This window comes from Peromyscus californicus, unplaced genomic scaffold (genome assembly GCF_007827085.1).
Source record: "Peromyscus californicus insignis strain IS unplaced genomic scaffold, ASM782708v3 Scaffold_16__1_contigs__length_79575227, whole genome shotgun sequence".
Classification (NCBI taxonomy): Eukaryota; Metazoa; Chordata; class Mammalia; order Rodentia; family Cricetidae; genus Peromyscus; species Peromyscus californicus.
Window position 1 is genome coordinate 77,566,050 of NW_026294458.1, and position 23,174 is coordinate 77,589,223.

Below are 23,174 nucleotides of genomic sequence, written 5' to 3' on the forward strand. Positions count from 1 at the left end.
GTTTTTGCTTATGTTAGTGACTCAGACACCCATGTCCTCTCCAGTCAGTACTGACTTTGCACATGGTGGTGGCATTTTATGACCATGTAGCTGATTTTGAGAATTCTATGCAACCCCATTAAAGTTCTACTAACTCTTTCCAGGACATTTGGGGAAAATGATTCTTTCCTTCACAGATCAGAAAGAATAGCCCCCAAGCATACAGTAAAGTCAGTTATGTGGCCCTGAGGAGCATGCAAGGGAAAAAAGGAAAAAGGCTTGAAGTGGAAACTGTGAGACAAGCTCCTGTAGTCACTGTGGGTTGCTCAGGTGAAGTATATCCACCCTCTCCAGGGGCTCTGTCACTCACCTGAATCATGCATCCTCTGCCTTGAACAAAGCAGGGACCGCACCTTTCCAGATGCCCTGAAAACATCTTTATCTCAGGTAAAAACCCAGTGCTTCCCTGGAGGGATTATTCCACAATGACAGGGCCTGTGACAGAGTAGGAGACATGTTGAGAACCCTAGCTTTCTTGTGCTGAGAGGTGGGGCAGGCTCCCAGGGCTCTTTCCTGTGTTATTTACACTGTGAACAGATTGGATCATGAATCATTCCAAGAACCTGTTTTTTTATCCATTAACATTTTGGGGGGCTTAGCAATATGACTGTTACTTGTTTTCAATCAGCTGCAAATGCATGTATTCTAAAAATGATTCGCTACTAAACAAAATAATATATAGCAAGGAACACATGTGCACACATATATGTAACAGGTGATAAGTGAAAAACATTATTAAGATAGCTGTGCAGTTCCAGTTGTGACTTATGCTTCCTGATGACTTCAAACATGATAGACTGGATAGAGGAGATTTGAGCTGAAGTGTCTCCCAAGTGTGAGACTCTGAGGAAGGCTGGACTTCCAGGGGAGAATGATCACAGCAAATGGGAAGTGAAATGAACCCCCTGGCTGCTGATACCCATACTGTTTCAATGTGGGGCTGTTGAGTGAGGCTGGGTATGGTGACTGAGTCAAGGAAATGGCAGTGAGTAATAATATGACGTCTCTCATTCCTTTCCGGACTCAGTCATCAGCTCCAGGAGGTGCCCTTTCTGCTGTACACATGCATACTCAAGCAGGCATTCTCTACTCAGTTGAGGAAGGTTGTTGGATCCAGCCTGGTTTGACAGAAAGTTGGAATGTGAAGTAGGGGAAGGAGAGGCCATGGGCAGGGAATGTTTGAGTAGTCAATAAACATGTTGTCCTAGGTAGGACAGCAAGCCTATCTCTTTTTTTTTTTTTTTTTTTTTTTTTTTTTTTGGTTTTTTGAGACAGGGTTTCTCTGTGTAGCTTTGCGCCTTTCCTGGGACTCACTTGGTAGCCCAGGCTGGCCTCGAACTCACAGAGATCCGCCTGGCTCTGCCTCCCGAGTGCTGGGATTAAAGGCATGCGCCACCACCGCCCGGCAGCAAGCCTATCTCTTAACATCAGGAGCCAGGCCTCGTGTCTAACCCCAGCCGTCTCCCTTATCGTGAAAACTTGTGACATTCACAAACTTGATTTTGAGAAAGAGAGTCCACCTCAGTTGATGCAGGGTGTCCATGGTGATTGTGAACACATGAGTCCTACCTCAGAAACTTTCACACACTTTCTTGAGTCTGAACAACCTGGTGGAGCAAGACTTGTGACTGACAAGTGAGCCAGAGGTCAGAGGCAACCCAGAAAGTAAACAGGGCCACAAGAGGGACTAGGTCCTCTGGTGGGAAGCCCAACATGACTGACAGTTGACAGGCTTCCACCTGAACTGTGAGAATCAAGAATGCAGCTCTGATCTTCATAATTCATTATTGTGTTCATGGGAAGGGAAGCATGGGCATATCCCACAATGAGGCAGAGTGGCCTGAATAATACTCCCAAGTGTGGGTCACCAGCCACTTGCATGTGAAGCATTTGGGGTGCCTTTGCAGACCTCTTGACTCTGCCTCACTGGAGCAGGTTTTGAATCTGGTTGCTCAGTGGGCGTTACAAGTGATGCTCAGTGCTGTGCTCTCTGATGGTGGGACTTCCTTGTGATGGCACCCCAGTTTGTGGGGTTGGAGAGGTATGATAAGGAAAAGGTACAATCCTACTCCCCCCCATCACATTCTTTTGCATTTTAAACATTTTGGAGATTATAGTTATGTTATTCCCCCTTCCCTTTCCTCTCTCCAAATCCTCCCATATATTCCCCTTTGCTCTCTTTTAAATTCATGGCTCCTCTTTTCTTTGTCATTGCATATATATATATATATATATATATATATATATATATGTGTGTGTGTATATATATATGTATATATATACACGTATATACATGTATTCCTAAATACATAAATGCAATCTACTCAGTTTGCATAACGATACTTGTATGTCATATTCTCAGGGCTGGCTCTTTGTCTCTGGATATCCAGTCTGTGTGCTCTTCCTGGAGAAGACTGTTTCCTCTGCTCTCAGCATTCCCTATAGTTCTTTGTGTAGGGTAGGGCTCTCTCTCTTTCCTATCTTATCTCAGAGAGATATCGGGTGAGGTGGCAACAGAAGGCATTAGAAAAGTAGTTTGGACTTTCCTACACCCTGCAATTCTTCTCTGGATGTTGTAATATGGGGGAGAAAGGAGAGATCTAGACCTGTCTCAATGTGGCTGACTACCCAGTACAGGAGGCAGGTAAGAACTCAGCTTTTAATCCATCCATCCATCCATTCATCCATCCATCCATCCATCCATCCATCCATCCATCCATCCATCCATCCTCCATTCATCCATTCACCATCCATTCATCCATCCATCCTTCTGTCCACTCACTACACCCATCTGTCTGTATTCCCATTTAACATCTACTCACCTACCCATCCCTCTCTCTCTGTTACCCATCTACTCATCCATCTACCCACCCATCTGTCATTTATCCATCCATTGTCCATCACACATCCATCCATCATGACTAGTACATTCTAGGTATGTGGGGTATAAGGAATATTACACACAACACTTGATCTCAAAGGAGTTAGGACCAGTTTAGAAGATAAATAAGAAGAAATGGAAACAACAGCAGTTTGAAATAACAGTAAATGTAAGCTGTTAAAAATAAAGCAGTCATCAAAATTGCCCAACACTTTCTAATTCTCTAGAAAGAAATAAAGAAATATAAGCAATTCATGAAGAACAAAAACAAGTATCTTTTAAAATATCGTATAATTCTTCAAAGCACAGACAGTTCCCTGCTTTGTTTTCACACAAGTCTATGCACTCTTTGCATTTTTTGTTGTTTATTTTGTTTTTCGAGACAGGATTTCACCGTGTAGCTCTGACTGTCCTGGAACTCACTCTGTAGACCAGGCTGGCCTCGAACTCACAGAGATCCACCTGCCTCTACCTCCCGGGTGCTGGGATTAAAGACGTGTACCACCAGGTATCTTTTTAAAAAAAGACTGTGCATGGGTGTGTACTCACAAGTTCAATGCCCACAGAGGCCAGCAGAGGGCCTCAGATCCTGCTGGAGCTGGAGTTACACACATTTACGAGATGCCCTGTGTGGGGCAGAACTCTGGTCCTTTGTAAGAGCAGCAAGTACTGTTAGTTACCACCTCTCTAGGCTTGCCTGTGGCTCCTTATGTATCTGGGTTCTTGCTTGCCTGTGGCTCCTTATGTATCTGGGTTCTTGCTTGCCTGTGGCTCCTTATGCAGTTCGGTTCTTGCTTGCCTGTGGCTCCTTATGCAGTTGGGTTCTTGCTTGCCTGTGGCTCCTTATGCAGTTGGGTTCTTGCTTGCCTGTGGCTCCTTATGTGCCTGGGTTCTTGCTTAGTCTTGACTCAGAACTAAGGCAGAAGTAATCTTCTCTAAGCATTCTACTCATATTCTGACCATTTAACATTGGCATAGGAACAGCCAGCTACAGCTGCAGAATCAACCTTAAGCAAAGCTCTTTATGGGGAGAGCTTCCAAGAGAGATTTTCATCATTAGCTTCCCCTGCCATTGGTTCCAAAGCAAACCCCATGTTCCTTCAGAGGAGGCCTGCTATTTTAAATGTTCTAGTGGCTAGCCTCTACTTCATTTTCACTGAGCTACCAGTGAGGTAGGCTGACAGACCTTGTTGAATATAATGCATGTTTCCACAGATCAACACAGTTGTCTGTGGTTTGACTTCTGTGTGGTTCCTGCTTGGGCACAGAGGAGTGAAATATTGTTTAAGTCTCCCTCAGATTCATCCACATTCTTCCCACAAGCCAGTGGCTGTTCCACACAGCAAGACTTTCAAGGATGGTGGGTATGCTCCATCTGGTTGGCACTTGAAATGTAGGTAATACAACTAAGGAACTGTATGTTTAATTACACACAGTTTTGATGAAAAATCGAATTTACATGACCACCCAAGGCCAGCATGTCAGCTCTAAGACATGGTTACAAGAACTAAACCAAACCAACCAACCAACCAACCAACCAACCAAACAAACAAACAAACAAGGTTGTTGTTTCTTCCTTTTTATTTCCTTCCATGTTTTCCTTTCATTCCCCGCTTTTCCTGCCTCACCTTACATTTGTCCTACTCCATGCCTACTGGATAAAGCAGGAGGACAAAGTAAGTCACTAGTAACATCGGTCCCACAAGAGCTGTGGAAAGCTCACACGACTGTAGGAGAAATGCATTTAGTGGAAGGCTCTGGTGGGGTCTTGGGGAAGCTGTGTACCCAGCATCTTTTGCCCTCTCATGGGGTGCCCCTATTACCTTTGGTCAATGGAATCACAGAGCATGGGAACACGGATGCCAGAACTCACTATTCTCTAGTCCACAGTTTTGGCTAACCATCCCAGCATGGTAATCAGAACTCTAACCTTATCCAGCTCTCAGGAATGTGGGAGGTTCAACCAACTGATAGTTGGACCTAGGTTACAAAGCAATTACTTGTACCAATAAATACTAGGATAGGAGATACTGTTGAGTCATTAAACACACAGGAGGGAGGTTGGCTGAGATGCCCTGCTGCAGCAGACTGAAGAGTTCTATTATTGAAGACACAGGGCAACTTAGATCCCATTAAAATCAGTGAGTCTACAAGGTACAGACGTCATTGAACTCCTTTTTTCTCTTCCATCATAGATAGTATTGTCGAGGAAGGCACATCGCTGCCGACCTGGGCCATCGTCCTGCTGGCAGTGGCCTTTTCCCTGCTCTTGATCGTGATTATCGCTCTGATTATAGTATTTTGCTGCTGTGGTATCTCCAGGAGAGAAAAGGAAGGTATGGTTTTTCCATGTAAATCTCTATGGGGTTTTGAATTTGTGGTACAAGCAGTTGAAGTGAGTGAGCTTATCAACTTCTTCAAAAGATGAGTCCCACCATAGTGAGATGCCACAGCACCCTGGCAGATGGCTGCCACCACAGAGGCAAAGGATAAGAGCTGACAAGGCAAACATGCACACTGTTGGCTGGAATGTGAGCAGGTACAGCCACCATGGAGAATGGTATAGAGGTTGTTCAGAGACTGAAAATGGAATCATGTGTGATCCAGCTCTCCCACTGCTGGGTGAATATCCATAGGAAGTGAAACAAGTGTTTTAGAGACACATATGCCTTTCCATGTTCACGGCAGAGCTATTCATGATAGATAAGATATCAAAACAGGCTGAATGCCCATCAGCTGATGGCTGTATAAGGCAGTGCTACACACGAGTGCACATACACATACATACGTACACACATACATACATGCATACATACTTACATTTATTCACACAGGGGATACCATTTAGCCTTTAAAAACGTAGAAATCCTGTTAATTTGGGACAACACAGTGAAATGGAATACGTGAAGAGAAATGAGTCAGTTACAGAAAGGCAGGTGTGGTGTGACCTTGCCTGTTTGTGGCACACTCAGCAACTGAACACACAGGAGCAGAGTGGAACAGTGAGTTCCGGAGTTAGGGATGAGGGACTGGGCCATGCTGGTTTAGGCGTGCAAGGCTTTGTTTAGAGCGAGCATGTTCCGGAGACCTGTATTAGTCATAATAGATCACGATGTGAAAATAGATCTCTAATGTTTTTCCTTTAAAAAGTGACTCATGTATGGAATGATGGTTATATGGATCAGCTCCATCTAGTAATTTCCCAATGCCTACTCACATCAACTTGTCACACAGTGCCTGAAAATTTACACACACACACACACACACACACACACACACACACACACACACACACACACATATGTACATATATTTAAAAATACTCCTGTTGTGCCTTAATGAGCTGGGATAGAGGTAACAGGGATGCTGAGCCAAGCAAAACTGAACTAAGAGGTGAGGCTCTCCATCTTTGGAAGGAATCATGGGAAGAGAGGGCCAGTCCTCTAGGGCCCAGGGGACCCCGCATCTGTTCCCACATCTGAGAAGGTGATGAATGAGAGACCTTCTTGCTAAAGGCTGGGCTACTTGACTTCTGTACTTATTTGCAAGGATAGGCATTTGTGGTGATATGTCATTTAACATGCAATTGCTTTTCTTGAATGACACTGGTGGGCACATGCCGTTCCTAGTCTGTGGTTTAAAAAACCCCAGTGCAGGCGAGGGAGGCTGCAGAGGTAAAAAGGGAAACGAGGCACACACTGAATCATGGAAGTGTCGCACAGGTCTCATGAATGGGTCTGCTGAGACACCCCCAGCTATGTGGAAGCTGTGGCTGGTCTGGAGGTCGGGGTCTAGAATAAGGGACTTGTTATAGAGTTTGACAGTTTGAAGCTTGAGTGCTGAAGGATGATTTGACATGCTACAGCCCAGAACTTTCTAAGTGCTGAATCTTTGTCTTTTCTCTGATTTGAACACTTTCTACAGTTAAATTATTTTTCGTAAGAGCTGAGAGTTGGTGTTTGGGTGCCTGTCACTTGACATGTGTTGTTAAATTTGTGAACACTTTGTGTGTGTGCCAGATGTGATCTACTGGCTGTTTTCAATTGATCTCTCTTCCGCAGCGAGACAAGCCAGGTAAATCCCATCATCTAGTGTAAGGACAGGGCCTGGCTGTAGCTCCTTTACGGATCAGGCTTTGATTTGGGGGTTAATTTTATTCCTTGGAAAGTACAAGTTGGAGAGTAGTGAAAGCCTAGGAACTCAAGATGAGAATTTGGTTTGACCAACAGACCCATTCCTCACATGCTGTGTACTGAATTTTAAATGAGAATGGTTGAAATGTCTTCCATCTCATCGAGGAGGTACTATGGATTGGATAGTGCCTTCAGTTGGGAATTCTTGACATAGCGTTCATGGAATTGGTGGGAAAGTTCTGATGTTGGAGGTTTTCTCCTTCTCCTAGGCTCCTGCCTACCCCACATTAGCCCTGTGAGAAGGTTGGTTGGTGGGTGTTGTTCCGTAAACAGCCTGGGTGGTCTTTTCTCTTCCTTCCTTTTCTTTCTTCAGTTTTCTTTTCTATAAATGCCATCCTATATATTAGTTATGAAAATTAAAAATGCATATTGAGAGTCCCAAGCCAGGGGCAGTGGCTCATGTCTGTAATTTTAGTGCTCAGGAAGCTGAGGCAGGAGGATTGTCACAATTTTGAGGCGAGCTTGGCCTACACAGTGAATTACAGGCCAATGTGGTGGCATAGTAAGACCCTGCTTTAAAAAATATTTCTGTGATACACCTTAGATTTTATCCTTTATGTAATTTTGATACAAAGAGCCCATGCCAGTGTGAGTTCTTTCCCTCTCTTGTTGCAACAAGTCTAGGGTTGTGAGCGGAGACCTGCCACACCCACTTACAGTGTTTGCCCTCTGCCACCAGGTCTGAGGTGGCTGCAGTGAAACTACACTACATAGTAGCAAAAATGTAAAAATCAGTGACCTTCTGAGTTTTCCCAATATGATAATTTCAATCCATAGCATGTATTAAACACTTTCCCGTAAGAGTGTTTTCTGGCGCTTTGCTGGCTCCCCAGGGAATTCTCCATGTGCCTTTGGTTAATTGAGAACTGACCGAGGATGGCTGAGGGTCCTGCTTATCCTGCTCAGAGGCCTTGGAATGTCAGTGTGGAGAAAATGATCCAAAATCCTGCACCCATCCCCAGCTGAGTGGGAACATGTGGCTTGTCCCACCGTTGGAGGGTATTGACGGAGGGAGACTGGAGTTCCTTACAGTGCAGAGAAAGGCGTTTCTAAGTTTAGTCTGAGACCCGAATCAGATGGTGTTATTAGAATTTAAAATAGGTGAGACTATTACCTAAAAAAGTTATAATAAGGGAAATAGATATTCCCTAGACCTTAGCAGAGCTTGGCATATAGAAGGCCTGGGTAGGCGAGTGAGGGGGTGAGGAACATGGACCTGCACACAGACTGGGGGACTTGGTATGTGGCTCAGAGTTTGGATTCTGGATTTGTCCAAGAGTCCACTGATTGGTACCATTGTCTAGGGAAGGAACGGCAGCTTTGGTGTGTGTGTGTGTGTGTGTGTGTGTGTGTTGACAATGATATGAATTGACATTGTTGGTACATATGAAATTGATTGAAAATGGATCTTAGCATTAAGGAACTAAGAGGTATCAACATCATGGTGTCTTGTTTGTTAGAATACAGCAACGCTAGTGTTTATATCCTGGACTGTTGCAGTAGTCCAGTGAAGATACACTTTGCACAGTAAGCAACCAACGACTAGAGTGGCTGGCTTGGTAGCTTAGAGCCCTTCTTGGTGATGGAGCCTACACAACACTGGGTATCATATTCAGTCAGCATTCACTGGGTACACACGGGCATCTACTATCTTTCAGCTACCTACAGAGTATTTATTTTTCTGATACTGAACCTGTTTTCCTTGGGCTTAGTCATTTACTAATTCAGTGCAGAGTTACTTTGAATGCTGACTGGGTCAAAGTGAGGTTTATCAAGTCAGAGGGTCTATAAAAATTAGTGAGTGTTATTTTTAGAACCAACTATCCTCATTTTGCTAATGGGACTTTTCTCCCCCACCCTCTTTTATTTTTCAGCATCTAGTTATCAAAATGAAATAAGGTAAGTTGGAAACCTCTTCAGCTTTTTGCCAAAACAAAACCAAGTAACCATGGTAACACTCAAGCGTGGGATTATAGGGTTTTGGGGTTTATGTTGCCCAATAGGTACTGAAATCAGACACTCTGGAAAACATATGCCAGTCACAAACTCATAAAGCAACCTCGGGCAAACTGTCTACAGAGGACTTGTTTAGGTTCTTGAAGGAGATGGAGGTTTGCTGAGCACCTGCCATTTGCAACTCTCTCCACAAGAGGACACTGTGCACCGTGACTGTTGGTGGCTATTGTCCAGCCTGCTTTGAGCCAATGCACCTGCAGAGATTGCACTGGGACTTGAGGCATGTTGCAGGACAGCAAGCCGTGCCAGACAGATGCCTATAAGGCATACTGCGGCATTGCTCTGGTAGACAAATTAGGCACTGTCTGCAGCTCATCCCAGCACTGAGAAGACAGGAGTGAAAAATTTCTCTCATTCCCACATCGTCCAGAGTGTCTGCGAACACTTTTGAGGGAAATAAGTCCAGATTCCAGGACTACATGCTAGCTGGTATGTTCACAGAAATACATATTAGCCAGTGTGTTCCAGGAATACATGGCAGCTGGTGTGTTCACAGGAATACATGCTGACTGGTATGTTCACAGAAATACACAGTAGCCAGTGTGTTCCAGGAATGCACGGTAGCTGGTGTGTTCATAGTAGGCAGTGTGTCCAAAGGAATACATTATAGCTGATGTATTCACAGGAATACATGGTAGCCAGTGTGTTCACAGGAATGCATGGTAGCTAGTGTGTTCACAGGAATACATGATAGCTGATGTATTCACAGGAATACATGGTAGCCAGTGCATTCACATGAATACATGGTAGCTGGTATGCTCACAGGAATACACAATATCCTGTGTGTTCACAGGTATACATGATAGCCACTGTGAATGTGTGTGGTACTTTCAGAGTCACAGAGTCACCCAGAGTGTTTCAGATGCAGCTGTTTAGCTGAAGGTGTCTGCAACCACATCCAGCAGTCAGTGTTTATTAGATAATATAAAGTTTCTAGGCTCTGAAATTGAAAACCTTTGGGCTATGTACAGTCCTATGAATGGATGTGTAATGGTTGCCAAGCGACAGATTCTTTCCATTCACCCTCTGGCCCTGGTTTTTTTTAAAAAAAAAAAACAGGTTCTGAGAGAAGCAGCTACATTCTGAGACGTCATGCAGAAACAGTCTGGAAACTGCTCTGTGGGGCCTGATGTGTGGTGAGGGAGAGCAAGGAAAGAGATCCTAGTGTGTATTCTAGCCTTTCTTTTGACCATGGTTACCAGGGGGTCACAGCCTGGATTCCTCCTCGGCTGAGCATGGCGATTGTTGCCACAGCCTTGGTTCTGTTCTCAGAATCTTAGAGAATTTCAAGGCACAGTAAAGCAACCCAGAGTTATTTAGCAAAATGGCAGAGAATAAGAATAGGCACATACAACCACATGGGTAGCCATGACAGCACTAAGACCTGCCCCATCTCAGTTACACTCACACCCACCCCTTAACAGTCGGCTGCTGCTCTGAGCTCTGCACAGGCTTCAGGCTCCCTGGTTTCCCGCCATGGTTGTACAGGCCTTTTCCATTTTGTGGCTGAGGGTACTGAGGCAGAGAGGTGATATTTCTAACATTCTGCTTGTGGAAGAACCGGGGATATAGACAGGGCAGCTGTTGCCAGGGTCAGGTCCCTCATCTGTGTGCAGCTCCTGGTTTAGAATGGATTGCCTTGTCCTGGGGGCACGATGGTGGCTCACTGCCTGTCCGCATTGCCTGGCCCTTTCCTTCCCATCGCCTGACCCTTTCCAGCCACTTAAAATTTTTGCGTTAAAATAACTATACATATTTTTCTTGAAGATTCAGTACATATTTAGTGTAGAAAAAGAAAAGAAACACCAGTAGATCTGAGAAACAATGTCACATGTAGGTCCATGGTCTAGAAGCAGTTAGTTACCCATGTTTGTGTATGCATGTGTATGTGTGTTCACGTATTGAAGCCGAGTTGTACATGCAGGCATTTTGTACAATCTGGACCCTAACAACTGTTATCTAATAGTGTTGTCTTTTTATCTGACACTATTCTGAAGGGTTTTTCTGCTGACAAATAGCTCCTTGGTTCGGTAGTTTCCCTTTTTTTTTTCAGGTGGTTTTTATTTCATTTGTTTTATAAAAGGCGTGTATGTAGTTTTATAATCTGCCTTTTCTGCTTGAAACATGTAAGGAAGTATCTACATCAGCAAAATTACAGAAGTTAAAACAATTTTATTATAGGGGCTGGAGAGATGGCTCAGAGGTTAAGAACTCTGGCTGCTCTTGTACAGGATCTGAATTTAGCACCCACACCAGGCAGCTCATGAACACCTGTAACTCCAGCTGCAGGGCATCAGCAGTCACATGTTCATACCCACACACAGACACATACGTATATACTTAATTTAAAACATCTTTAAACATTTTTGTTAGTATAGATTTGTTTTTAAAAGTGATGGGTTTCAAGACATTTTCATTCACAATTGGAAGTGGAGGAAAGTGTACACAGCATGGCTGGAGTTCTCAGGTACCTGTGCTATGGCCTCTGCCAAAATTTAGAACTAGTGAGTCGGTAACCCCAAAAGCTCATCTCAGACTTCCCATAGATCATTGTCTCCTTGCTCCTTAAGGTGACATTCTTCTGGCATCTTTTCCCACAGCTTAAGATTAGATCCACGTAAATGAATCATCACACATACTCGTTCAAACATGCCTGCTTTCCAGAGCTTTCTTCAGCAAGGCCCGTCCACACTGTGTCATGTGGATGGAGGTATTTTCTGATGACATAACGCCGTGATCTAGCTGTATGTGGGACTCCTTCTCCTCAGCTTTGTGTGTGGCTGTGGCAGTTTTCAGGTTGTTCCTGTATGAAGGGAATACCATTCTCTGAGTGTCCTCGTAGGTCCCTGTGGAGAACCTGAGTGCCCATTCTGTTCGGAGTTCTGTGTCATCCCCATAGCAGTGAGGGCCCGGACACATGGTAGGTGTGTGTCCAGGTCTGGATTGTTTGCTGCTGTTGTCTAAGAGCATCCCAGTGTCCACTGTCCTCTGCGGTATGTGGGAGCCCTTGTCCATCACATTTTTGTGGACAGCGTGGAAGTCCATCACTCACTTATGTTGGCCCCTTGGGTGGGTGGTCTGTGGCTCATGAGTGAGCCATCTTTCAGGCAGACCTTTTCATGTATCAGGATTGATTCCTTATCAGATGCTCTTGGGAGTTGAGTACGAACATTTTTCATTCTCTGGCTACCCATCATCCAACTTTGTTTCCCTAGGGAGCTGCACCATCTCTGCTTTGTTTTGGGGATCAACCCACTTTTTGCACAAAGGGATACACAGTAAATACTTCGGGTTTTGCCAACCATGAAGTCTTTGGCACAACCACTGAGTTCTGTGATTGTGACATGCAGGCAGCACCAGAAACTGTGACGCCAAGCGGGTGTCCTGGATTTCAGCAACAGATGGTAGAATAGTCCAGCTCAGGGGTCATAGGTTACTGACCCTTGATCTACCTAGGGGCTTTTGGGAGTTGAGTCCACACACCTGCCATGATGGGCCCCATCCCTCCCTCTCACTGGCGTGCACCAGTGCACAGGCTCTCTATCTCTGCTGAGCAGAAGCTGTAACCAAAATGGTCTAATTTCAGGAAAACTGCAACCGTGAAGACAAACAAAGCAGATCCTGAGATGAGGTTAAAAAGTGGCAAGGAGAACTATGGGTACAGTTCGGATGAAGCAAGGGCTGCACGTGAGTACCAGGCAGGGCACACGAAGACCTTCAGAGGAAGATGTGGGTTGCCTGGACACCAGCCCCTCAAGCAGAAAAATCTAGGCACTGGGAGCAATCAGTGTTTGGATAATTTTTTTAGGAGAATTTTTAGAGTCAGGAGTAGATTTAGCAGTAAAGCTCTTTCTCTCTGCTTAAAGCTAAAATAGAATGAACATTAAAAAAAAACGTTCAAAGCTTTTACTTCCTTTTAAAATTATGGGATGGCCCTTTAACTTACTGTGGGCAATTTCTTCCAAACTTAACCCAATTCATGTACAACTGACACACAGAACGCTGCTCCTGAGCAGTCAGACAGGATGGTTGTTGGAAGGCTAAACTACTTGGAGGAGTCTTTTCACAGAGTCTCATGTTCTGTAATCACAATGGGATAGGGACTCTGTAGGCAATGTCACAGCAGTAGGATTTGAAAGGATGAAGCGAGAGGGCAGGTGGCACACACCATTCCTTAGCACTAGACGGGCATCTCAGCCATGTGGGTTGGCAAAACAAACCCCAGTGAAAGACCCTCAGAAGGTTGGCCCTTGCTAAGATTGGGATTCTAGTTTTCAGTATGCCCATTTTTTCACTTCACCCTTGTGCATCCCAAATTCTATGTGCCACATTAAAAAGTTCCACAAAGCATGAGCTGTTGTGTTTGAGAAGCCCCCAACTTCTTCCAGGATTTCTTGCTATTGTGTATTCATTGAGTATTTTGAGCATTTTGCAAGTAGCTTGACTGAAATCATGGCCTAAAACCAACCTCTCTGCCCCATCCTCAACATGCCCTGTGTTTATTTTCCTTGGTCAGCTAATGAAGCCACGGGTCATCTTATATCTAGATAAGACCAATGTGTGAAGAAAGGAATTGATCTTTATGTCAATTTTCCTAATTTTTAGCTTCATACATAAAGCATGAAGTTCTAAGCTTATGTAATAGAAAGTGATAAATAGCTTGTATTCACAGCACTGTTATCTTCCCATCACCCTCAGGGTACTGAGCTGAACAGCCAAGACATGCAGGAAAGGTTCATTTTGGCTCATGGTTTCAAAGGCTTGGGGTTGTGGTGAACAGAGCATCATAGAGTATTTATTCATGGTGCTAGGAAGCAAAGAGAGAGACAGGAAGAGGCCAGGGGCCCAACATTTTCTTTAATGTGTCTTCTCTTTGACCCAACTTCTTCCCACTAGACTCCACCCCTTAAAGGACCCATTTATTCCCAATAGCCCCAAGTCTTTAGTACATGGGCCTTGAGGGACATTCTGGATCTAAACTGCAGAGATTATGTTATGCCAGAACTACATAGGAGCAAATGTGCTTACTTGGCAATCTTAGTTAATTATTAGAATATGCAACATGGTTTCTTAAAAAAATAGTCATGTATTACACTGAAAAAAATTCTTCTATTGCAGAGATTGCTTCTCTCCCTCCTAAATCTGGTGAAGTCAGCCTTCCGGAACAACGCAGCCATAGCTCTCCTTATCAGGTGATGTAGAACATTTTGGACAATATATATATATATATTTTTGCCATTTAAAAATGCATATCTTGTGATAGGTACACGTTGAGTATTCATGATGGAAGAAGGGGTCTCTTCTTCACCTCTGTTTCAAACAGACATCCTGTCAGGAATGGGGCAGAGAGAGGAAGTATCTCTTGCTTTCTTATAGCAGTGGCTGTTAAGTCCGTTGATGATTTGGAAGGATGTACTCTGACTGGGGAAATAGTCACTTGAACCAACCAAGTCATGAGCAATGTGCAATTTGTTGTTTGTTCTCCTTGACAAAGGTCTCTAGGACCTGAGTCAGCTTTGTGGTCCCGGCTACCTGGAATCTGCATAATCCTCATCTACACTGGGACCTTGCGCCCTTTGTCTCATGGAAGGATGCTGGGTGATGGGTTTGAAAAGCAGACGAGTAAATGTGGTTTGCTGTACATGTGAAGTCTATGGCCATGAGGTTGAGAGTGGGGAAGATCCTGTTGAGACTGGAGTTTGGGTGGAGGAGGGAAGAGTCCTTGGTCAAGAATATGGCCAGAACCATTTGGAGGTTGGAGCTGCCATTGACAGAGATTGCTGAGGGAGAGGTTTGGGTACAAAGAACAATATTTATGTGGAGTGTTTCTGAGGTCTCCATTAAATGTCATCACAGAGACTCAGTGTGCAGCTGAATACATAATTCTGTAGTGTTTGATGGACAAGACAGTTAAAACTGTCAACTGGGAACTATGAACACATATGTGTATGAGTTGGAGTTAATATTGCAGAAAATAGTTTATATCTGAAATAGTAGGCAAAGCATAACCAAAACCTTCTCTGACCTATACAAGTGAAATTCCTAGAGAGACACACTCCAGGGGATGCCAACCTGGGGGCCCCAGTTAGGAGGGCTCTTCTTGTCCCTTTCGGAGAAGCTGCCTCTGATTTCCCAATCACTCACTCAATGGTTTGATCTGTTCAGTGATTACTGTTGACTTGTGGTGATGGCATCTAGCACACGTGCCTTTGTGATCCTTAATCATTCTTTTTGGATACATGGATGGGCTTAGATTTCCAGGTAGCTCTGGGCTGTGGTTTTCTCCCTCCATCTGGGATTCAGCTACCTGTGTGCATTCTGCCAGTGACACAGAACTTCTAGGCTTTCAGTGGGTAGGAGACTCTGCCTGATGCTCAGTTAGGTAGCTTGGGGACTTAGGTGATATTGGGGGGACACAGGGAGCCAGCTGAGAAGATACATGGAACTGTGGTACAAATGAAGGTGAGTCTCAGGGACAGATTGCCAGCTCTCAGTACACACTGTAGTCACTCCCTCAGGCGAAGTGGCAGGAAAACAGAGAGGTCAGTTTTTCTCAGTAAAACAGATCCTTGGCTTGAGGATCTTTGGATGGATCTGGAGCTTTAGAAGAGGGGGAAAGGAGACAGGCTTTCTTTAGAAGCACTGGTCCGGTGACCAAGAGGTGGCAGTTACAGGGAGGAATGGGCAGGCTCTCTCTCTCTCTCTCTCTCTCTCTCTGTGTGTGTGTGTGTGTGTGTGTGTGTGTGTGTGTGTGTGTGTGTATTGTGTGTCCAGTCCTGGTGGCTCTACATGGGTAGGGTCACAGGCTGATAAGGACGCAGGTGACTGAGGGGCTCCCTCCCACCCAGCTGCCAGCACTGTGTGTAAGCTACACTTCTTGTTGCTGTGACAAGATGCTTGGCAGAAACGACGTAAAGAAGGAACAGTTTCTTTCGGCTCACGGTTTGGAGATCCAGTCTGTTACGGTCTCACAGAGCCGAGAGAGATGGGTGTGCCACCTCCTTTCTCCTTTTGAGTCAGTATGGGACCCTAGCCCACGGGATGATGCTCCCACATTCAGGGTGGGGCTTCCCTCCTCTGAAGCCCCCCTGGAAGCACCCCCATAGATATGCTCAGAGGTGTGCCTTTCAGGTGATTTCAGGTTCGGCCATGTTGAAGAGAAACCATCCCACATGGATACCCCAAGAGCACACTTGAGAAACCCCCACCTCCCCAGCTCCTTTCTGGTTGCCTTTTCCTGTTAAGAGTTTCCTGTAGACAAGCCCAAGTGTTTGCTTAGGAAGAGATCCAATTAGGGTCCACTAGATAATTTCGTCTGGAATGTATCTGGTATGAGTGTGGAAAATGGGAATGTCAGTGATTGGACAAGAGCATAGAGAATGACTTTTCAGAACTCCAAGAGGATGCTTCTTAAAGCTGTGCTGGAAATACACAGGGAGAGAAATTTGAGAGTTTCGGGATACTAACACACATAGCCAGTTAAGTGATCTATTGGTGGAAAAAATAAGGCCCCGGTGGTGAACCTGATGATGATGATGATGGTGTATGCCGTGTTTTCTAAGGGGTTGCAAAGCTTCAAGGTGAGCTCAGCATCAGCAGAGAGTGTTAAGGTCCTCATAACACCAATCAGATCCCAGCGAGAACTGTCTTTGTCTAGCTAGAAACTTAGTGGAGTTATTAAATGGCTGGTTCTTTCTATTCCCAGTGGGGGGACTTTAGGGAAGGCGTGCCTTGAAGAGGGTATTCATGTTCAACCAAAGGATGCCTGTGCAGGTGTGGGCCCCAACACTGCCTCTAGGTAGCCCATTTGGAGACTCTGAGTGTGGATGTGCCATGGGCTGTGCTTTCTGGGAGTCACATTGAGAAGCCAATGAGCTGGAGTGATGCTGGAGGGAAGGGCTGCAGCCATGCACACAGCTATGCCCTGTGTTTGGTTTGAAGAGGACATAGTCTTTTGTGAGGTCACCTGGACACATGGAAGTTTCCAGTGTGGCCATAACCATTTCTTACAGTGATGGTCCAGGTGACCCTTAAGCCCAGAGGTTCCTTTGTAGAGCTTTGTGAAGGCCAGGTCCTACATCCCAGTCTAGTCTGGGAGTCTTTAGGGGGTGATGGGCACTGTTCCCAGAGCTCTTGTCTCCTGTAAGGATGTTCTATTCTGTGTACCCTCCATCCTCCAGTTTTCTTCCACTCATCCACTCTCCTGGAAAGGTAGGAGAGGTGGCTGAGAGTGTATCCTTCGTCTTTTTAGCCTCCCTTCTGCTGCCTCAGTGTGGCTACAATTTGTCACAGGCCACTTCACACTGACATGGGGGCATTTCTGTACATGCATGCCCCTTAGAGTCAGTGATGGCTCCCAGCTTTTCTCCAGCTTGAGATGCTGGCTGGTTAGAGTTCAGGCTTATTGACTTCAAGCTGTGCTGCTTTGTAGAAACCCACCCCACCTCCCACTTAGCCTGTAGTCTGAAAGGACTGTAGACTAAACTGAACTCTCTAGCTGTGGGCCAGCCTGTAGCCGGTACTCTTCCTAGCCTGGATTGCTGGAGAACTCACTGGGCCAGATAAGTGGCCTATCCATAGAGACACAGGGTGCCACCAGCAACAGAGGCTCCTGCTTGGTGCTAATAGGCCTTGGAAGAGGCAGAGCTTAATTCTGTAAATAATTGCCAAGCAATTGCCAAGCAGGACCTCAGGGCTATGTACAGTGCAGGAAACAGTAGCGTTTGGGGCTATTCAGAGGCTTCCTGTGAATGCCCCAGCTTCTAGTACCTCTGAGCTCTACACACATGAATCTGTATCTCCAGGTTGGTGGGAGCTGCTACATGTGCATCTTCATCCTGGGCCATGTGGCATGATTCTAGTTATGGCCTAGATCTAGCAGTTACCTGTAGCATGATCCTAATTAGTATAATTCAGTAAAAACTGGAGTCAGATATCTGGGGTAAAAGCTGAAAGATCAGAGAAGCAGAGCAGCAGCCACCAGAGAGTTCTTGTCTCTACGAAATCTCAGACTGAGTGAGGGCTGAGCTCCTGTCTCCACCTACCTTATATTCCTCTCTCCACCTCCCTAGTGCTGGGATTAAAGGCATGTACCACCACTGCCCTGCTCTGTTTCTCTTTTAGACTGGTTCAATCTCGTGTAGCCCAGGGTGGCCTTGAACTCCTGATCTTCCTGCTTCCTCCTCCTAAGTGCTGGGGTTAAAGGTGTGTGCCACCACTGCCTGGCCTCTATGGTTAAGTAGTGGCTAGCTCTGCCCTCTGATCTCCAGGCAAGCTCTATTTGTCAGAACACAAACACAATATCACACAACAGTATTAAAGACTTATTTATTCTATGTGTACAAGTGATTTGCTCACATGTACATGTGTTTGTGTGTGTGTGTGTGTGTGTGTGTGTGTGTGTGTGTGTGTGTGTGTGTGTGTGTGTAGTGCCATGAGAGACCAGAAGAGGGCGCCAGGAACTCTGGAAGTGAAGCTATGGATGGTTATGAGCCACCATGTGGTTGCTAGGAATGGGTCTGCCATGAGAGCAGTACATGCTCTTAGCCACCATGCCATCTCTTCAGCCCCAGGGGGATTTTCACTTAGGAATGTATATCCTGATTCATGCCAGACCCTGATAGAAACTAGGGTTATGTTTCCAAATGCTGGATGCTTGGATTCCTAAGAGTATTTGCTGAATATGAGTTACGTGTGGCACCTGTAGAAACCTGTCTGGTACCCCGATATCTCAGTGCAGCATACCCCAGAAGCACTCAGGTACTTGTGCAAGCCCTTGGGGCTCTTCCAGACTGTCTACATGTGATCAGGCCTAAGAACCGGTGTTTTCAAATGTTCCCAGGATGACCTGCTTGAGGACAATGTTTTTGTAGACACAGGCCTGTTTCTAAGGCAGTGTCCTCTCTGAGTTCCAAGAGGCTGCCTAAACTGTGCCTTGTGTGCCCACCGTGATGAGCTTCTTACGTCACAGAAGAGCTTGAGATGTTTCTGGGGGTGCTGTGATCAACACAGTGCAATGCTGTTAGGCTCAAACACCTCGCCATCTGCAGCAGCATTTCCTTCCTTCCTTCCTTCCTTCCTTCCTTCCTTCCTTCCTTCCTTCCTTCCCTCCTTCCCTCCCTCCCTCCCTCCTTCCCTCCTTCCTTCCTTCCCTCCGTTCTTTCTTTCTTTCTTTCTTTCTTTCTTTCTTTCTTTCTTTCTTTCTTTCTTTCTTTCTTTCTTTCTTTCTTTGTCTCAAGTGTTTTAGATGCATCCTAAGACACACCACATTCAACATGGGTGAAAGAATAAGATTTTAGGCTGCAGAGCCCAGTTCAGGCAGTAAAATGTCTAGGAAAGTTAGAAGGAAAAAAATTACCAAAATGGACACGTGCCAGTGTGACCACTCTTCACTGCTGGCTCCTATCACGATGGGGTGTGCGATTAGGGTATGGAACAGGCCATTGATTACTGGATAAGAGCTTGCTGGGTGGTAGAGGAAGCTCAGGTGTAACATGGTCAGCATATCTTAGGACAGAACTCACAAAGATTGAATTTTTTTTTTGCTACGAATCAACCAGCTCATGGGACAAGTGAATTCTTTCTATTTTGGTCTAAAACCATAGGCTTTATGAATGTTTTGTACCTAGATGAATATTTAACACAAATGGCCATCCTTCCTTCTTCTCTTCAGGGGCCTTCACTTGCTGTCAGTCAATTTTTCTGGTTGTTTTTAGCAATTCCATCTCTTTACCATTCAGTTTTCGAGGGCATATGAATGTTTCATAACCCGGCTTGTGCCTTGCCCGCTAATCCATTCCTCCTGTTGAGATAAACAGAAATAAACCCGTGATAAATTTAGAAAGCGGCAGTGCATTTGTGCAACCCAGCAGCGCAAACAGAAGCAAACAACTGCAAAAACCTCCAGCACTCCCAGCAGAAGGCACCCTCCAGAGAGACCCTGGCGTAGACAGCTCCATCCGCCAAGCAGGCTTCCTTCCTTATTGGGAGCCTGTAAGTGAAAGCCACACAGCAACGTGAGACTATTCCCACTCAAGATCCACAGCGTTCCACTGCAGCTGAATAATTCATCCTGCCCCGCTGCATTATTTAAGATGTTTGATACGCTCACTGTGCCCCACAGTATGAATGACTACCTTCAGGGCTGGCAGGGAAAATGGGTTGCACATAACTTCTTTGCTTTTGAGACAGGGTCTCCCTGTGCCCCACAGTATGAATGACTACCTTCAGGGCTGGCAGGGAAAATGGGTTGCACATAACTTCTTTGCTTTTGAGACAGGGTCTCCCTGTGTGGCTCAGGCTAATTTGAACTCATGATCCTCCTACCTCAGTCTCCCAGGTGCTAGGCTTCCAGGTACATGTTAGGGTGGTGCTCACATCTTCCTAGGGTGAAGTCACTGGCCTTGTAGAGGAGCCCAGGTTAGTTTGGAAGGTTTCTGAATGAGAAACCAGCACCACACAATGCTGCAGGAGACATGGGGGCGGCGAATTTCCAGTCAGCTCTTCTGTTTGGCTTTTGCTCTTTTAGAAGGAATGTGTGTTATTTGAAGACATCCACAAATATCTTATATTTAAAAAGGAAAAAAAAAAGCAACCCTACCAGGTAAAGCAAGAACTTCCACAGGGAAATTGGAAAACAAAACAAAACAGGGAGCCTTTGCATCTGTAATCTGGTTTGGTAAAAAGTGGGTCTTGGATTCTTGGAATGAGCTTGCTCTTTGGGCTTGGAAAGCACCCAGAGCGTATGTTGCTGAAGAAAGAGGAGGAGGTGTGTCTCTATACAGTTGTTCATCTCTGCTCTCTGGTGCTTCTCAGGTGAGCACACTGACCCTTCTGCCTTTGTTACCAGGAACCCAAAACGCATCAGCCCAGCCCAGCGGGTCATCCACGGGTTTCCTTTGACACCGCCAGCCCTCAGAAGGTCAGAAATGTAACTTTGGTGTAGTAAAGACTCCCCATGGCTGTGCTTTGCACACAGCCACCAAGTTGACGCCGTCTTCCTCTCCGTCCTGAGACTGGGCCTCAGCTTTGCCGAATCCTCGGAGTCACCAGAGCTGATGTTTTATAGTGACGGGAGGAATCAGTTTTCCTCTAAACTGAAAAGAATTTGATTTTGAAATGTCTCACGGTTTGGATGAATTCCTTAAAGTGACTGAGCAAAACGTGAGGGTCTATCATGGAGATACTCCTCATGGATGACACTCCTACTTGCTACGCCAGCAGAAGGCAGATAGGACTGGGTCTGCCACGACCTTCAGAATGTTTTTGTTGTCCTAGGTCGTGGTGATTTGCTATTTATGTGCATTTTATAGCTAGGGGCATTACTGCATAGTATCGACCAACCAAGAGCATAACAATTAGAATCAACTGGACCTCCTCAAGTGGACTGGGCATTCAGAGCTCGGTGGGTTAAATAAAAGGAAATGCAATGCCAAGGTGTGTGTCCAGAAGACAGGCACTCCTGGTTGCTCACCCATGTTTTTGGGTGAATTAGGTGTGGATTCTGCCCGATAGGGGACCAAGCTCGAATTCAGTCAGCATCATGAAAGAACTGGAAAGAGATGCATATTCTTTAATAAACAAAGAGAAAACAAAACATTTGTTGTGTTTTTAATTTACTGTTTGAGAATTTCATAGATGCATACAATGTATTTTGATCTATTCTGTGATCTCAGCACCTCCTCCAACTTCTCCTAGACTCCCAACACCTGCCCCCCAACTTCATGTCCTCTTCTTTTTCAATCAGTGCTACCGTATGCGGATGTCCACTGGAGCATGGACAACCTACCAGGGGCCACACTGTGTAAGGAAAAAAAATGATTTTCCCCTTCCCTAGCAACTTCCACTGTTGATAGCTCCTCAGTTTATGGGTAGGGGCTCGCAAGCCCCCTCTGTCCTAGTTTGGGTTACTATTGCTGTGATGAAACACTATGACCAGAGGAACTTGGGGAGGAAAGGGTTTATTTGACTTACATTTCACATCACATTTCATCATCAAAAGAAATCAAGATAGGAACTCAAACAGGGCAGGAACCTATAGGCAGGGGCTGGTGCAGAAGCCATGGAGGGGTGCTGCTTACTGGTTTGCTCCTCATGGCTTGCTCAGCCTGTTTTCTTATGGAACCCAGGCTCACCAGCCCAGGGATGGCACCACCCGCAATGGGCTGGGTCCCCTCCCATCACTCACTAATTAAGAAAATGCCCTACAGGCTTGTCTACAGCCTGATCTTATGGGGGCAGTTTCTTCATCGAGATTTCCTTCTCGTGGATGACTACAGCTTGTGTTAAGTTGATGTAAAACTATCCAGCACACCCTCCATGCTGGGATGTTGAGTGGCTTGGTCCTGTGCAGGTAGCCACGGCTGCTGTGAGTTCTTGAATGTGGTGGCCATGTTGTGCCCTGAAGGTGTTGATTTTTACCAGTCTCCCCTGATCTCTGGCTCTTACAGTCTCTCTGCTCTCTCTTCTGTGATGGTTCCTGAGTCTTGGTTGGGGAGGTGATGATACAGATGTCTATTTAGGGCTGTGCACCACACAGTCACTTATTGTCTGCATTTTGTCCCATTGTGAGTCTCTGTATTAACTGCTGTCCGCTGCATGAGGAAGTGTCTTTGGTGGGCTGAGAGGGGGTGTTGCATTATTGTTATTATTATTATTAATTATTTTATGTGTACATGTTTTTTTGCCTGCATTAATATATGTACAGTAGTGTGCACGGTGCCCATATATGTCAAAAGAGGGCATTGGATCCTCTAGAACTGGAGTTAAAGATGGCTGTTAACTGCCATGTGGATGCTAGGAACTGAACCTGGGTCCTCTGGAAGAACAATCAGTGCTCTGAACCACTGAGTCATCGCTCTAGCTAAGATTTGGGTGGTAATCCAAAGAATCATAGTATTTAGAAATGAAGTCGTTTTCAAGGAGGAGGTCAGGAGACTTCAGTGCACCAGTGGATCCAACATGGATGTTAGGATCCAAGATGAAATTTCTGCCCTTTCCTCCGTGAGTGAATTTCACTTCCTGCACCTGGTGCACTCACATTTAAC

The 23,174-nt window shown here is 45.4% G+C and overlaps 1 protein-coding gene across 1 annotated transcript in view; it reads left to right on the top strand.

Annotated features, from left to right (window-relative positions):
- Igsf5 (immunoglobulin superfamily member 5) overlaps positions 1-21,681 on the top strand; it is a 34,934-nt gene extending 13,253 nt beyond the window's left edge. Inside the window, exons 5-9 of the mRNA XM_052739721.1 lie at positions 5,116-5,256; positions 8,988-9,012; positions 12,716-12,816; positions 14,248-14,321; positions 20,978-21,681. Coding sequence (XP_052595681.1) covers positions 5,116-5,256; positions 8,988-9,012; positions 12,716-12,816; positions 14,248-14,321; positions 20,978-21,073 — 437 coding nt within the window. The 3' untranslated portion in view covers positions 21,074-21,681. The remainder of the gene's footprint in view (positions 1-5,115; positions 5,257-8,987; positions 9,013-12,715; positions 12,817-14,247; positions 14,322-20,977) is intronic.
- The last annotated feature ends 1,493 nt before the right edge of the window (positions 21,682-23,174 follow it).